The following is a 17,032-nucleotide window of genomic DNA, read 5'->3' as shown; positions in this document are numbered from 1 at the left end:
CAAAAATGAAAATGTCAGTCTTTACACAGCTTGCACATGCTTGTCCACAAAAAAAGAGGCCTGTCTCTTCGTTTTACTTTTTCAATCCTCTTCAGAGGGAGAGACACAGGAGCTCTACTTCTTTTGGCTTTTGCTGGATCAAATTTTTTGATTCCTTGTGCGTGGTGAGAGTACATGGACCATTGTACTGATGTGAACTCTGAAGTGTAGTATGGATGGAACAGTGTGTGCATCTGTGCAAAAGATGACTTGGATTTGAATGTGCAATTGGTGGTACCATTGGGTTTGTCTCACAACTTTGGGGGAGTTTGGCTTTGGAGGTACTTGTGTTCAATGTAATTTATTGAACAGTGACCACAATGGTTTGAACAAATGTCAGGAATATTTCACTCTTAGTGCTTTCTTAAAATCAACCTGACCTTTGCGCAATGACATTACAAAAGCTCTTAGGTTCATGGACAGGCAACAAGAAAAGGTGGATTTGAAAGCCAAATTACTCCGGTTTTAACAATAAGGGTGCACCATAAATGAAGCACATTTGTCATGCCTCACTGACCAAAGGTCAAAACGAGTGTAGACGTGATGTGTAATGGGGTCATTTTTTTTATTTCAACATTTGCTTTCCATTGCTCCATCTTAAAGCCATATATCTGCCATTGACATATTCGAGCAGCTGTGTTTTCTCCTCCTGACAATACTTGTGTTCTTTCAACAGGGCCAGGTCATCCAGTTCTAAGCTGTGAGCCACTCTTCTGGATCAAGTTGTCACCATTTTCAATAAATGTGTTAAAATTAACCAAACTGCTTCTCAGTCATCTTCACTGTGAATATTGTGATGCTCATTATGGAAACCAGTGCAGCAAGCTATACTGACAAGTTAGTCACCGAAAATGGCAGACCATATCGACTCTGCACCGAATATAATCAGAAAATGTTTTATTATTTTGTCTAGAGAAGCATCGGTTTTTCCGACCACTGCATTTTAAGGAATCGTTGGTCATGCCGTTTAATGCTGATGGGCGTGATGACAAGCAGAGCAGTGCCTGAAGGGTTAACTGACACCTGGTGTCCAATTTGAACCCCGACCTCCTCATACTGGGGCAGAATCTGGGTGATGTTGCAAAGCGGTGTGCATGTCTTCCAGCCAGGAGATGCTTGTAAGGAGAAGCTGCGTGGGCCTCCTATCTCCAGTGCATTGAGTACTGCTATGGCAAGCCAGCCTTGAGACAGAGGTCTCTCCCACACCTCAAAATGGTCCACCTGTGGAACACATAACTTAAATATGATATAATATTCCACTGTATGAGGTGGTAAAGGTTGGCTTTAAACCTTGGCTGTGCGGTATCCCTGCTTGCCCAGCTCGTCCTGGCTAATGGCGATGATGTGGCGGTTCTGCAGCAGCTCCTTCGAGTGACGACAGATGGATCTCAGGTCATTGGACATGAGCAGCGGGGCCGCCATGATGGCCCATAGCGCCATTTGGGACTCTTGCTGGTCTCGACTCAGGCCAAAGTTCCCAATCACCAGCTGGAGGCAAGCGCACGTTTTAGGACATTAGCTGTAGGCTTGAAGCAAATGTAGTCATACCATATCTGGGTCATTCCAGCCGCCGGGACCAGCTGGGGGGACAATAATGTCCTGATGAGTAGCAGTCCAATCCAAGATGGACTTGACGCTGCTCCATGAATCGTAGACGTCTGCGAAATTGCGCCACTGGTTGCACGTCTCTGCAATGGTGTTGTAGTTAGGCTGGTGGGGTCACAAAAATGATTCAACCTGAACCATGTCTTGGTGGTCCAAGTCCAGAATTGGTATATTTGGGATCTGGCGTTAGTTACCTTTTGGGAAGGCCACTCGTACAAAGGCCACTCGCAGGAATATAAGATGGGTCTTCCGGTTCTGTTCAATGCTTTGGACATGTTCACATAGCCTAAAGTGAAACAAATGATAAAACGCTAAAAGAACTCCTTACCTCTGCTGCAGAAAGCGGGTCCAGTGAACCTTCAAAACTTTGTACATCTTGAAGTACTCTCCAGTCAAACAAATTTTGAGAGAATTCCACAATGCTGGAATTTCAATAGCACTTTCATTTTTTTCCGAAGGGCACAGGTGAATAAATGCCATCTATTCTTCTGCCTCTATAATTTTCTGAAAATTCAGTTGACTATGTAGAACTGCCTATGAAAAGCAGTCAACTTCCCACCTTTTTGAAATGTTACTCTTTAATAGCGCAGGCTGGAGGGAGGTTGAAAAAAATCCAGTCTTTTTCAAGCAGTTGCCCCTTAGATGCAGGCAATGAAGTCGACCCTGACAAGTTATTCCCTTCAAAGGGAGAACTATAGGAAGTTTAAAATAAATGTATTTTACCCACCTGCCCCATTCCCCAGGTCTGGCATTTATACAGAGGGGTGGGGGGACTTGGAACATTTTATAATAATCGGTCCTTTTTACATTTGGGGCACGAACGTCAACTAAAGATCAGATTGCAGAATGACTTGTCACAAGGCAGGTGATGTAAGTTTGGCATGATCCTTATACATTCAGTATATGTATATACTGTATAGAGAGAGGTTAACAAATAAATTGCTACAAGAACATGAAGATAACTAAGCTTGAAGAAAACACTGCATAAAACCCACAACTCAAAGGTATTCAATTTCCCTTTGTCCATAGGAGCAAAACTCCAGTGCCGCCCTCACATTTGTTACACATCCACAAGGCCACGTTGCTCCAAATTGGGCCAAATTGCAACTTGTCTCTTTGACTAATAAAAACAGTCAACTTAGCGTCCTTGGGCCCACATGTGAAAACAAGGCCAGAGAAAACGATGTCCTAGATTTGTATATCACAGAATGGACTGTTGTTGCAAATAACAGGACGACGTGCTTGCCTTCCTCAAGCAAAGTGGTGTCCATGGAGCAGCCGTCAAACTTGAGCAGGTCGACTTCCCACTCAGCAAAAGTTTGGGCGTCTGTGTCGTAGTGAGCCAGACTGCCAGGGTATCCGGCACAGGTGCTTGTGCCAACATCTGCGTAAATGCCCAACTTAAGACCCTTGGAGTGCACCTGGAACCAAAGCCTTTCATTTCAGACGAACCGTCTCCAGGAGAGGGCAGTGTTGCAATAACAATTATACGTAGATCTCTCAAAGCAGTCCTAAATGCACCACACCTAAAGTTTATGAAAAGCATTCACCTCGCTCTTTTGTAAACAAAGCACTCACATAGTCGGCCAGATTTTTGATGCCCCCCGGGAATCTGCGGGGGTCCGCTTGCAGGCGGCCCCCGGCGTCTCGACTTGGACTCATCCAGCAGTCGTCAATGCAGACGTACTGGTAGCCGGCTTCCCTCCAGCCCTCTGCCGCCATGACGTCTGCCATCAGCATGTACAGACGTTCACTAGAATTAAAAAAAACATGTTAGAACACCCGTAAGCAGCACGAGGCCCGCAACCACGCTGAGTGTGATTCATTTTTTGAGTTGTTTTTTTGCCAACCCCAAACGCTCCAAATGTATTTTTCGTAATCTCCCTATACCAGCAACGTATTGTGATAGGCACAACAACACGGCACATTTCTCTTCACTACATGGCAAATTTAACATATTGAACTTCATACAACAGAATACTGTAGTTTTGTGTTAAACTAAATAAGACCACAGTTCACACAAAATGAAATTGTGATTAACTGTTTGGTTTTCCAGAGTTGTTTGATTTGTTTAATGGAACCTCACCATGTCATTGTTAGAGGAATTATAGGTGAAAGTTTGTGACAAAATGAAAACGATGTTTCCGCCCGGTTTCGAACCGGGGACCTTTCGCGTGTGAGGCGAACGTGATAACCACTACACTACGGAAACTGACATGCAACATTCTGGTACAGTAAATTAAAATAAATTTTCCACCAAAGATTTGAAATGTTTCCGCCCGGTTTCGAGCCGGGGACCTTTCGCGTGTGAGCCGAACGTGATAACCACTACATACGGAAACTTGTAAACGAATACTAATGCAGGAGAAATATAAGGATACGCCACTGAATATTTGCCACGAAAAGTTGTGTCCGGCCGATTTCGATCCGGGAATCTTTCGTGTGTGGAGCTCCAAGTAATCGGAAATAGGTGGGGTATGAATCAAATTTCCCGGTTTTGGATTATCGAGCGCTCGGCAGAATTCTGCGACGTATCAATTTTTCCCCCTCATGTTTACTAATGTCGCGTATAGCTACGCCTCCCAAATGGAATATTTCATGAAATGTATGCGCTTTTTGTAATCATAATTACAATTAGTAAATAGACACATTAAGTTTCCGTAGTGTAGTGGTTATCACGTTCGCCTCACACGCGAAAGGTCCCCGGTTCGAAACCGGGCGGAAACATCTTTTTTATTTTGTGATAATTGCAGGTTGCCTTTAAAAATACACCCATAGTAATATTAATGTTCATTTTCCTCGCCCTTACTTCAAGGCTTGTACCTCACCTTATGCAGTTATCCGGATCGGCGTCACAGTTGGTGTTACACATGAACCTCTCCCAGTGCAGCCAACCCATCGTGGGGGTCCTCGCCAGGCCGTTGTCGAGAGGTTTGGTGCGGCCCCATAAACCCACAAAAAACAGCATCCACACACCGGCTGTCAAGGACATATTTATTTTTTTATTTCTCCTGCATAGCATTACATGAGCCGGCTACCCTTGTTTACCACTGTTACTACTTCCTAGTTGTGGGATTTCCCCACCTGACACAAATCTTACCCAATGAAGTTGAAGCTTGTGTTGAAATATCCAATAAAATTTCACCGACACTTTCAACCAGGAAGCATGGAATCCACGACACCAAAAACACTGCACGAGTGATGTTGTATCTTGATATGTGTGTTTATTTTGTCCATTGATCAAGCTTGTAACTCATTTTATTTCAGTTCACTTATATTTCAAATACACGTTCCCCATTGAAATGGCATCTGTTCTATCCCACTGAAAACCAATACCAGGAAAACTGGTCGTGTTTCTTATTTCTGATACAACGTTGTAGACGACCCACAAACGAAATACGTGTTCATCACAGACGGTGCATTGAAATCCGCGTTGGTTTGTTAATTTGACGTCGTGCTATGAAATCAGATGAATTGAGGACGCGATTTCAAGTGAAACCGTCTCTCTCGCACGCACGCGCGCACACATCCACATACACTTAGATGAGTTTTGCAAGGCGGCGCTGCCCTTTTTCTGCGAAAGCAACAAGACAGCTGCTGCCTTAATTGCATGGTAATTGTTGCTGGCGCGCCGGATTCAATTATTTTAAAAAAACTAACACTATTTTCAAGTCAACACAAACTCGCACCTGACCCCAGAGTGTGACTGATGAAAAAGATGAAAAATGGCTTGATAACTGTAACTGTAAATGAAATACAAATCCTCTGTCCTGGCTGCTCAAAATGTGACTAAAGTGACAATAAGTCACCATGTATGTCATCAAAATAGGGCGATGAATTGATTTTATTACTAAATAAAGAGTTTATTGCTGAGGACAATTAAAAAATATATATCCGTGTCTTGCAGTGAGGGCCATCAAAGCCTTCTCTGTTGGCCTCAAAACATCAAAATCACGAACCTACATTTAAAATTTACATGAAATTAATTGATTCCCAAGATGTTTCTTCATTTAATAGTGTGTGTTTGGCTCTGTTGCTGCTGCTTCCACTCGTTTTGAGTCTTATTTATTAATGTATTTATTTATTGACTAATCTGAACCATAGTACCATCAGATTCATAGTAAAAGAGTGTCAGTTACATACTGGCATGCCTGCAATCCAGACTTGTCTCCCAATGAATATGTGTGGCGCATTATGAAGCGCAAAATACGACGAGAGATCCCTGACTATTAAACAGCGGAATCTACATCAATCAAGAATGAGGAAGAATTCCACCTACATAGCTTCAACAATTTGTGTCCTCAGTTCCCACACGTTTACTGAATGTTGTTCAAAGAAAAGGTGATGTAACACAATGGTAAACATGCCCAGCTTTTTGGGGAAAATGTTGCAGCCATAAAATTCAAAGTTAATGATTATTTGCTCAAACAACTTTATCAGTTTGAACATGAAATATCTTGTCACATAGTGTATTTAAATTAAATCAAGATTGAACATAATTTGGAACACGATGTTTTCTGTTTGTATTTATAACACAACATCTGGACTTCATTGGAATTGGGTTTGTAGATTCATCAACGAGAATGGGGGAGGGCCTAAGCGAAGGCCAGTGTCCAAAACGCAGCACCTTGCCTGCCACTGTTAAAAAAGAACTTGGTATCTGCCACGAAACGTTTTTAATTGCATGTAAACGCCACAAGATTCTTTTTACACATGTAGTCATCCACAAAGCCTCACGTGTCAATACATTCTTGTATATCCTCTCTGACTAGATGCAAAAGAACACCAAACGTGACATTTCAGCAAAGGCCTCCACCAGGGACAGGCCTGATGCAAACCATTTGTAACTTGCTATAGTTCATATGAGATCCAGTGAGTGAAGGCGCAGAGGTTCTAAATGTCAGATTTCAAACACACTGGCCTCTGCATGATGGATGGATGGATGCATCTTTTGGATGTGTTATTTTGTGCTTGTAAAAACAAACAAACAAACAAACAAGCAACCGATCTGTTGAGCTTTTTTTGTAACCACACAGCACTGCTGTTAATTGAGAATGGTGACAGATTACTTTGCTTTGTCTGCCCTAAGGACTCTGACGGCCATCCATCGCCTTCCCTTTTCTTGGGCGCTGTCCCTTAATTGAAGGGGACGCCACGGACCGCTTGTGTCGGCACATTTTTGAAGAAGCTTTGCACTTTTGTGATCTGTCATGACAGATGCAAAAGTTGCTCTTCTGTAAATACATAACCTTACAATATAAAGGTCCATCCATTTTTTTTTCCTCATTAGATTGGCGGGTGAGCTGGAATCAATCCAGCTGCCTTTTGTGCAAGAAGTACACTAGAGTAGACATAATTTTGGTGTGATTTTAGTGTCGAGGCACAGCCAGACAAACTTGGTGCGCCAGACGTATGTGGTGGATGTCATCTGTTTCATTCATATGTATGACAACAATGTGGGCCAATCTCTCTGATTGATTGGAGTGGCCATGGGCGCAAGGCGGTCTCCAATCGCCCACGTCACGTGCGGGGCCGACTACAACAAAGGGACATCTTGTCGTTTATGTGCCAATGTCATGCACAGACGTTTACTAAGCTGAAGTCTCTTGATATTTACCTTTACGTACAGGGTTGTGATAGTCTGGGATTTCTCATTATGGTTCGTATTTATTTAGTTTTGAGATTTGCTCTTTAAATTACCTTTGGTATTTAGAGTGTGTTTTAGAATCAGTTTTTAATCATTTAGAATTTAAAAAAAGCTTCCTTTTGGTTTAGTTTTTATCAGTTTTGGTATTAGTTTTTTTTAAATATATGGAGTGTTTATCAAGTGCAAGATAAAATTAAAAAAAGGTCATTATTTTGTCATAAAACAAACTACAATTCCCAAATGTTCAACCTTCCTTCTTCCGTAAGGCCATACTCGTCTCAAAACTCATTTGTATTCTATGGCATTTGACACGGCATCATTCAGACTTGATCTTCGTCTTACTGTTTGGTGCTTTCTACCGTCTTTGTTATGAATTTGTTGTTTTATTGTTGTATGTATGATTTGCTCCATGCACAGCACTTTGCATACAGCGATGGTTGTTTTAAAGTGCTCCATAAATACAGTTGAGTTGAGATACAATTAACAAATGCATTTAATAAACCCTGAAATCGCTTTAGTCAGTTTTATAAACATGAAAAGTAGTTGCATTTAGTTGTTATTGCAACGTACTCTCACATTTATTTTATTTTGTGAATGATTTTTTTATTCCATGTGAGTTCTTCTTACTTTATTCGTTTTTTTGTAACTATTAACTTTGGTTGCACATGAGAACCTTTTGGTGCGTTTGGAGGTTCTACTGTATCGTATATGTTTATTTTAGATAAAACTTTTACCTTTTTCGGATGAAAACAATTAATGTTGCGCTACTGCTCCTTACCTCATAGATTGCATCATGTCATTGCCATGTTCAAAGATGAAAGTCATAAAATAGCCCAGGAGGGGAGCAGGTTATCCACTTCTCTTTTCATCCCCTACCCTTTCGATTTTTTAACAGCAGGCGCTCTATGTTTATATGCGTTGACATCTCATTTGACCTTAATAGAAAAAAAAGCACGTGTGTCTGTCAGCAATAAAATGGGTCTTCTTTATGAATTTCAAAAGGCTTCCATGCACCAAAAAATGTCAAAGATGCAGCATTTTATGACCTGCATCACCATGGTAACTAGGCATCCCAGATCCCATGATAGCAATTCCATGTTGCTCCACACGTACGCCCCACTGTTTACAGACCTGAGGGCCTCTGCTCATTACTCGGTTACACTTGAAGCCAGTGGCAAATGAATAATTAGGTTGAGCTCATAAAAAAAAAAGCATTGAATCTGGAATTTAGTGCAAATGGCCCCGAATGAACAACAGTATATCACATTCTTGATATGCATAAAAAATATACAATGTTACTGGTATTTTAAAATATATGACAAGTACCACTGGAGTTTATAACAATACAAAATAACTACTGTATTGTGGAGAAAATGTATGAAGTAAAATGTTGTTGTTTTTTTAAACCTGCACTGACCAGTGAAGAGGGCAAAGGAATGCTGAAATTGTACTTTTGTGATAGCGCCAATGATGACAAGTCCACTATTCTATCATACATTAGCTCATTCGTTTTGTTGTCACTCACATTCCCATAATAAAATGGAAGAAATGGCTCAAGTCTCTTGTCTAACTCTTTTCGTCATTTAACTTGACTTCACTTTCGCATCAGCTCTCATCCCATTCCATATTTCTTCGGGAATGCATTCTTTGCTGAGGGTGGCTCCATGTTAGAGATAAAAAGGATTTTGAGGGTGGCTCCATGTTAGAGATAAAAAGGATATTTAAAAAAATAGTTCATCGGAGAAAAACGCAATCAAGGAGAAAGAACAAAGAGATAAAAGACAAAGTGAGTCAGAGCTTTGAAAACAGACTGCTGACTCTCAGCGGCCACAATTTGTGATTCTCTCTTCTGATGACGACAGTCTCCATGATCGTATTCCTTCTGTAAAGATGAAAACTCTAATGATTTCAGTCAACTTTAGGGTCGTCCTGTTTTGAGTACGTAATTGAAATTCCAAGGATTGTAGTGCCTGTGATGGTCGCCATAATGACTGCAGTACTCCGCTGTCCGATCATCTTTCCTCCCAATGTCTGTAGTACTCATCATTGTAGTTACATAATTTATGTCAACGACACTGCCAACACTGGAGTGCCCATGACTGCAGTTCTAAAGAAGATGAACCCAATAATTTTTGTAATACTCATGACCATTGCCTATTAAGTGACCTCCAAACTGTCTACCCTGCATCCTGCCCAAAGTCAGCCAGGATACACTCTCACCGACAATGACCCAAATAAACAGTGTAGAAAATGGGTGACTTGACAATAGTGATCTCAGTTATTGTAGTCCCCAAAATTAGAGGCCCAGTTATTTCATTCTAATATTGCAGTCCGCTGCATGTCGGTGGTAGTCCCCAAATGTTAGTCTCGATTTTAGCCTTAACGATTGAATCCCCCCACAACTATCGTCCCACTGATTGTGGTCTCAGGACTGTAGTCTTGCATCATGAGTCAGACTTGACTTTGGCATGGGTTCCTGTCAGTGATTTTCAGGGCTCAAAACATTCAACAAGGAAAACATTCCTCGTGGTTTTGAATCCGATTTTTCTTTTTCTTTTAAACGAGATGACCGTTCGATCACAGTGTATATCCGACAGCCAAATCAAGAGGCTTCAGATAACTTCAAGTCAAATGTCAGAGTGTCTTTCTTTGGTCACCACTCAGCTGACAGAGAAAGTCATTGCGACTCTGTCCCTGATTTCAAAGCAGAACTGCGCTAATGTTATGCGCGACTGCTACAATCTTACTGTCGTGCAATTGTAGTGAGCGTGGATTCATCCTGTTCTCAACAAGAATGTACAGAACAAAAATATCCTGCCGTCAAAGAGGTTCTCTGCCCCCCCCCCCCCCGACCCCCCAAAAAATGTTCATCATTTTCTGCTCGCTTCGGGCTGTAGCTTCACCCATCTCAGCACATGAGGGTCAACAACAATAATGGCAGATTGCTGATCAAGCACTCAACCAGCCTTTCGCATATTGGTCATGCCACAATACGAGACAAGACTGTATTGTTGCTTTAGTTTCAAAACAAAAGAAGAAGGCCGTTGGGATGTGCTATGCATTGGGTCAATTGTTTTTTTTTCTTTTGAACCTTCACATAAATTTAAATGCTAATGCTAATACATGAAAGAAAAGGCCGTGAGACAAGAAAGCCCCGGCAGGACTAAACTGCTGTATTTTTTTTAGCAACTCTTGTGTCTGAGAGGTGAAACGGAGACGTTTTGAAACTAATTTAATGTGAGAAAGAAGTCGAGGAAGCGGACTGGCAGGGTCCTACCGGTTCAGCTTTGTTTTTGACCTAGCTCGTAAAAAAAAAAAGAAGAAAAAAAAGCACAAGATAGAGCAGCTAACCTTACATCACAATTCATTATCATGCCGTCTTCGGCTTTCTCTGGGAATATGTGACATTTGAACAAGATTTTTTTTTTTTAATGCTGGCCCTCTTTTAATTAGCGCAAACTGAACTTTTTGACTGTCACAGCTTTTGTCACCGTTCTTAAAAAGGAAACAACTCTTCTGGTATATTTTTTTTTTATTCCAAATGAATGGAGGTTCCACCAAAATTACAAGTCTGATGGCTAACTTTTGTGCATAAATATGTCAGCTTTCAGATGTTTGATTTGATTTGATTTGATTCAAAAAGGCTACTTTGGATGTAAATTAAAGGTCGAGATTTTTCCAAGTGAATGTGTCTGGTGGTGTTGTATTGCATGGGCTGTATTGTGTGGGCTGTAAACCTGTTAAGGTGGCGGAAATTATGAACAGTGGTAGCACAAAAACTTTTTTCGAGAAAGCAAAAATGAATAAATAAATAACTATATATCAAAAGGCAATTAAAAGAGATAAATGTTATTTTTGGTTCATCAAAGCAAACAAGGTGAAGCTTCATGTTGCTGTTATGCTGCACCCAAATTGCATAAACCACCAACAGAAGTCATCTTCAGGTGAAAATGCTTTTGCCAGTGAATCCAGGTCAAAGCTGCAGTTTTTTCCCCTCGTGAATAATTTCTTTGAAACATTTTAAATCTATTTCCCTGTTGGTAATTTTAGAACGTCACTTTTTATTTCTTTAGTTTGTTTTTAAATATCTACTAAACTTGGTTGTAAAAGTTTAACGGTTTTCAATCTATGCTTTAAAGTAAATAATAATTTTCAGGAAGCTACTTATGTTTTCATTGCTTTACCTTTGAATGTCTTTTTTCTATTTATTTATAAAAGCTTTTATGTCTTGTGTTTCTGGTTGTGTGAAACACATACAATACAATGCTGATTTATACATTTAGTTGCCCTGTGTATGAAATGTGCTATATAAATAACATTTCTTCATCTCCAGTTTTAACAGGTTGTGCATACTTGTGCAAACATATGTGCACACATTTTTTTTAATCTATTGTTGGGAAAATTTCATTTTCTTCAGAGTTCTACAAGTTTTGGTGGTAAATGTTTTTAAATTATGATTGTTTATCTTGTTTTTACATCCCCAAAAATATCATTTGAACAGGAACGTGTTGACTGTCGTTGTTTTTCCAGCCATGATATGAAAACCTTTTCTTTTTTTTTTTAAATACAGTACTCTGAAATGTAAGTGCAAAACAGAATTCTGCTGTCAGAAACAAAGACGCTCCTGCGGTGATAGGTAGAACATCGACCAAGTATCTTCAAAAGTCCTGATGTGACTGATCCATCCCTCCTCGGACAACCCGAAAATCGATGAGGAAATCTTTTCTGCAGGAGACGGCGTGAAGTCGGAGGTTCAAAAACACAGACTAAGTAAGCTCTACAGGAGGAGGTTCTCGCAGTCTTGGAGAAGAATTAGTCATTGTTCAACATCCGGCACACAGCGCTCACGTACGCATGCATGCATACGTGTTGGCGTTGTCTCCTGGGGGAACCCATGAATCCCGTTGGCTCGTCTCCACCATCCGAGCCGCGGCGCCGAGTCGGAGCGTCGAGCCGAGAAGACGTCTCTCGTGGGCATTCGGCTCACTGCGACTGGCATGTGTGATGGACAGGGGAGACAGACAGGTGGAGAAAAGCCTGTGTTGACTGAAATAGCAGCAAGAGATGATGCTTGGGAGCCAGCAGAACAGTGTCAAGCATGTCAAGAAGGAAGTAATAAGAATTCATTATCCGTGAATTCAGTTGCAGCCTTCTTCATTGTTAGTTAGTGTAAGCTTATGTCATTCGTAAAGAAAAGCCATCCACTGAAAAACAACGAACCCCTCAACTTACAGTTAGCAACACACAGCAAAAATAGATCAATCAACCAAGCGGTGGCTTGTAACTTGAGAAACTCATCCGATCGTGCAATCATAAGTCAAGGCAGCGTAGTGTCGAGGCACACAGAATGAACCGGCCTGGCTGCCTCTTGCGTTAGTGCTAGCATGCTAATGCCAAATGACTGTCGTGATTTTGCAAATTTGCTACACACTCCAACATTGAATTTGTTAACCACTCTCAATTTGTAGATACAATTATGGCTTTAAAGTTAAGTGCATTGAATATATACGTACAGAGGGGGCCTATGAGCATTTTTTATGCTGTACCTGATTGATTCTGTTGCCAAGCTAAGAGGGAAAATGTAATGAATGCGTGCCCGTTCACATTCATTCATAGTAGCCACCTCAGTTAAAAAAAAAAAACAACAACAAAAAAACAAAAATCGTAGATGCAGTCTTTCCAACAGTTTGTAGCACAGCAAAGGATTAGCAGAAAGGAATCCACGTATGGATTACGTTCTCAATCAGTTTACACAAGGATGAGTTTTTCAGTGATGCTTGAATTTCCTCTTGAAAACTTCCAGTGCATCTGGTTCTTGTCCATTGATGGTAATTTTTATTTAATTTTATTTTTTTAGGGGGAAGGAAGGACTTTGTAATGAATGTTGTAAGGATAATGTGCTTTTATGATTGATTTACTCCCTGTGTTAATCCCCAGGATTAATACCGATTTTGTCATTTAAATTGGCTTGACATGTTCTCAAAAAACTGTTTTTTTTGTTGTAAATTTGGTGTTGGGAATGTCCACAATCTTTAACACGGAACTGTTTTTCAACAATGGTCACAGTGTTTCTTCGTGTCGGCGGTGGTGGGTAGGGTTGTAGCCAATATGTTTTGACAAGAATACGGCGTTTCGGGGACAAAAACCTTGTCAAGATGCTACTATATTTCCTTTAGGTTTTCGTACAGGCAACCGGCTTGTCAAAACAATGCTTATTCAGTCCTGCAAAAATGGCGTTAAACGTAATATGAATGACAGGCCACTGGTTGATCATTTCTTAATGTGTGACTTTTGCCGGTGTGCCGTGAACAATTTATCAATCCGTTTCATTGGCGTATGGTGCCTTTGTTTGACAAGGTAGGGGCGCAGTAATTTTTCTGCTTAATTAAAACACAACATTCTTTTTACTTTTTTGGTATAAAAACAACACTGTTTTATACACTATTAAAAAAATAACTGCTGTGGTTCAGGTTGTAGTTTTATTCTGCTTTCGCAACATTTTTCATAGCCTGTTTACATCAATGACATTCGTGATACATTTATGTGTGGAATTCTCTGGTCAATGTATTTTGTAATGAAATGCTCACCACAGCATCTGTTCTGGTCCATTATTAAAATAGCTGAGACACCTTTGTATTCAAGGGGAGCAGGGATACATAACAGCTCGATCAAAACATGTGACATTGCACTTAAAAACGTCACACAACGATACGATCCCCGAAAAACTTGATTTTATCTGCTGATGTGCATAGGAGAGTAAGCACTATCGATCGGGAAGACTTAAAGGCGGCTTTGGGCTCTGGCACCACATTGATGTTCCGATGCGAGTCTGAGGGAAGGGGGCTTTTGCTGATTACCCACCAGGGACAGGACAAGGACACAGTTTGGACACAATGACCCATAGATGGACATCTGACAAATTAGATGACTTAAAGCTAGGGTTGCATAACTCTTTCCCCTCGAGGGTGCTTTTGTATTATTATTTATTATATATTTAGCATTTGTAGACAAAACATTCTTAGAACAATTCCTCTTTCGAATTTAGTTTTAGAATTGCAATGCAAATGACCCCACAGGCCATAAACGTTAGGCCCAATTGATGTGTCAAGTCAAGTCAAGTCAAGTCAACAGTATTTATAGAGCACTTTCAAACAGCCATCGCTGCATACAAAGTGCTGTACATGGAGCGATTTAACATATACAATAAACAGTAAGACGAATCAGTAATAAGTAATAAGTAATAAGGCGGTAGAAAGCACCAAGCAGTAAAACCAATAGCAAATCTAAGTCATGCTGAGTCAAACGCCAAAGAATACAAGTGAGTTTTGAGGAGGGATTTAAAGATGGGCAGCGAGGAGGCTTGCCGAATGTTCAGTGGGAGGTCATTCCAGAGAGATGGACCAGCAACAGAAAAGGCTCGATCCCCTCTGAGCCTCAGTTTAGTTCTTGGTACGTCTAGCAAAGACTGGTCCACAGACCTGAGGCGCCGGGCAGGGGTGTAGGGGCGGATGAGCTCAGAGAGGTAAGGTGGCGCGAGATTATTCAGAGATTTGAAAACAAAGAGGAGGATCTTAAAAATAATTCTAAAATGAATGGGGAGCCAGTGAAGGGATGCCAAAGTAGGAGTTATATGCTCCCTCTTACGAGTACCAGTCAAGAGGCGAGCAGCGGCATTCTGTACCAGCTGAAGGCGCTTGATGGAGGACTGGCTGACTCCAAAGTACAGGGCGTTGCAGTAATCGAGCCGGGATGTGACAAAGGCATGAATTACTGTCTCAAAGTGTTCATGTGAGAGGAAAGGTTTTATTTTGGCCAGCTGTCTAAGGTGAAAGAAGCTGGATTTAACAACGGCACCAATTTGCCGATCGAGTTTGAAATCACTGTCCAGTTTAAGTCCCAAGTTTGAGACCGTTGATTTCAGATAAGGAGATAGGGGGCCCAAGTCTACAGGATGGAATGTACAAGGTCCACTGGGGCCAAACAATATCACCTCTGTCTTCTTTTCGTTGAACTTCAAGAAATTTTGTGCCATCCAGGTTTTGATTTCTTCCAGACAGGATAGGAGTGGCCTTAATGAGAAGGTGTCTTTCTTGCTCAGTGGGACATAGATCTGGCAGTCATCTGCATAGCAGTGGAAAGGAATACCATGTTTCCTTAAGATGGAACCCAATGGGAGCAGATACAGCGAGAACAGCAGAGGCCCCAGAATTGAGCCCTGTGGAACACCACATGACAGGGGAGCAGTGCGTGATTCAGAGCAGCCAAGGCTGACACAAAAGGTCCTGTCAGCTAGATAGGACCTAAACCAATCAAGAACACTCCCGCCAATGCCCACCAAGTGCTGCAAACGAGTCAGCAGAATACTGTGATCCACTGTATCAAATGCTGCAGTTAAGTCCAATAAATGTGTATGCATGTTGTCCACTTTGGACTTGAGGGAAGTGTCAGACAGAGCTTATAATAAATACCAGGGCCTGGAACAATACATTGTTAATATTTTCATTTGTGTTCACCCTTCCTTTGGGGAATAATGCATCAGATGGAACTTATTTAAGTCATCACAGTCTCAGGAGGTTGTGGGTAATTTAGCAAGCGAATGCCAAGGTCCTACGTTATTGGAATCCATCAGTCATCCGGCGATATATAAGATCTGACAGGATATGCTGATTTCCAGCAAAAGCGATGGGTCGCAAATCAAGGGGCCCGCAAAAGCGGTCATGGTAGGATGGTGGATTTAGAAAAGCTTCTTATGTTGTCACCAATGCACTCGTATGGTCATCATGACTGAACCCGGACCATCCCGTGACTCTGAAGGCAATATGTGGTTGTAATAAAAGGGATTCTTTCAAAGGCATTCCTTTCTAATTGCGCTTTTGGATGTGAGACTGTAATGCACAATATAATGAAGTCAGTTGATCTTATCGGTGGCATTTTCGATGTTGGCAGAGATTAAGTCACCGCTTCCAATAGGGCATTATCTTTGGAGTTAATTTCAACCCTCTTCGGCTTCATTGAAGATAAGGAGATCAATAGTATCCTTTGCAAGGTGTTGATTGCAAGCCTGGTGCCAATGGCCCATCAGACAGTCCTTTAAGGGGGCAAGTCCGTAGGGTACCTCTCAGCAAGTTCCGTATTTCTGAAAATATTTACTCGACTGCAGATGGGGATTCTATAGCGCAGCAACTAATCTCTAAGGTTGAATAGCATCTCTGAACTCCGGTAATTACAGATTCTGCCCCCCATCGGCGGCAGGGGAGGAGGCATCTATTTAAAGGAGGCATTTGAGTAATTATTTGTGGAAATGTGGTATGTTGATTTGAGAGCTTCAGCTCATCCTCTTCATCCCCTCACACAAAAGTTTAAATTGAGCAAAAAGGCTGTGATTTCATCTTGTTTGAAAAGGAAGAGCACACACAAACACAAGGAAGCTCAGGACAGAAGGACTCTGGGTGCTTTTTTTGCATTCATTGTCATTGGCTGGGGAACATCAAGCCCATTTCAAAGTCATCAGTTGATGAAACAGCACTTTGATTTTCCCATCAAAAAAGTCATCTGACAACCCTGAAGCAATTTTGCCTGTAAATATGTCCAAAATCCCTTTGGACAACAATGATCGGCGCAATGCCTTGCAATGAGTATCAAACAATGATTTATTTATCCCGCGCATAATATTTCACGTTTGAGCTTTCACTCTTCAACTTGCATTTGCAGCTCACGGGATCTGCTGATAATTGGAAAGAA

General features: G+C 41.2%; 2 protein-coding genes and 2 non-coding genes across 4 annotated transcripts in view; 2 read left to right on the top strand and 2 right to left on the bottom strand.

Annotated features, from left to right (window-relative positions):
- rpl36a (ribosomal protein L36A) overlaps positions 1 to 801 on the top strand; it is a 3,059-nt gene extending 2,258 nt beyond the window's left edge. Inside the window, exon 5 of the mRNA XM_052077015.1 lies at positions 716 to 801. Within this exon, the coding sequence (XP_051932975.1) occupies positions 716 to 736 (21 nt within the window). The 3' untranslated portion in view covers positions 737 to 801. The remainder of the gene's footprint in view (positions 1 to 715) is intronic.
- gla (galactosidase, alpha) overlaps positions 1 to 4,734 on the bottom strand; it is a 6,408-nt gene extending 1,674 nt beyond the window's left edge. Inside the window, exons 1-7 of the mRNA XM_052075008.1 lie at positions 4,473 to 4,734; positions 3,223 to 3,397; positions 2,891 to 3,065; positions 1,839 to 1,930; positions 1,588 to 1,749; positions 1,330 to 1,527; positions 1 to 1,260 (exon numbers count right to left, since the gene is read on the bottom strand). The exon at positions 1 to 1,260 is cut by the window's left edge and continues 1,674 nt beyond it. Of these exons, the coding sequence (XP_051930968.1) occupies positions 949 to 1,260; positions 1,330 to 1,527; positions 1,588 to 1,749; positions 1,839 to 1,930; positions 2,891 to 3,065; positions 3,223 to 3,397; positions 4,473 to 4,666 (1,308 nt within the window). The 5' untranslated portion in view covers positions 4,667 to 4,734 and the 3' untranslated portion in view covers positions 1 to 948. The remainder of the gene's footprint in view (positions 1,261 to 1,329; positions 1,528 to 1,587; positions 1,750 to 1,838; positions 1,931 to 2,890; positions 3,066 to 3,222; positions 3,398 to 4,472) is intronic.
- Positions 3,784 to 3,856, bottom strand: trnav-cac (transfer RNA valine (anticodon CAC)). The gene has a single exon. It is a non-coding gene; the product is annotated as a tRNA-Val (tRNA).
- Positions 4,299 to 4,371, top strand: trnav-cac (transfer RNA valine (anticodon CAC)). Its single transcript has one exon. It is a non-coding gene; the product is annotated as a tRNA-Val (tRNA).
- Positions 4,735 to 17,032: the final 12,298 nt, after the last annotated feature.

The sequence above is a fragment of the Hippocampus zosterae genome, chromosome 1 (assembly GCF_025434085.1).
Source record: "Hippocampus zosterae strain Florida chromosome 1, ASM2543408v3, whole genome shotgun sequence".
Lineage (NCBI taxonomy): Eukaryota > Metazoa > Chordata > Actinopteri > Syngnathiformes > Syngnathidae > Hippocampus > Hippocampus zosterae.
The sequence above is the reverse complement of the archived record's forward strand: the minus strand, read 5'-3'. Positions and strand labels throughout refer to the sequence as shown.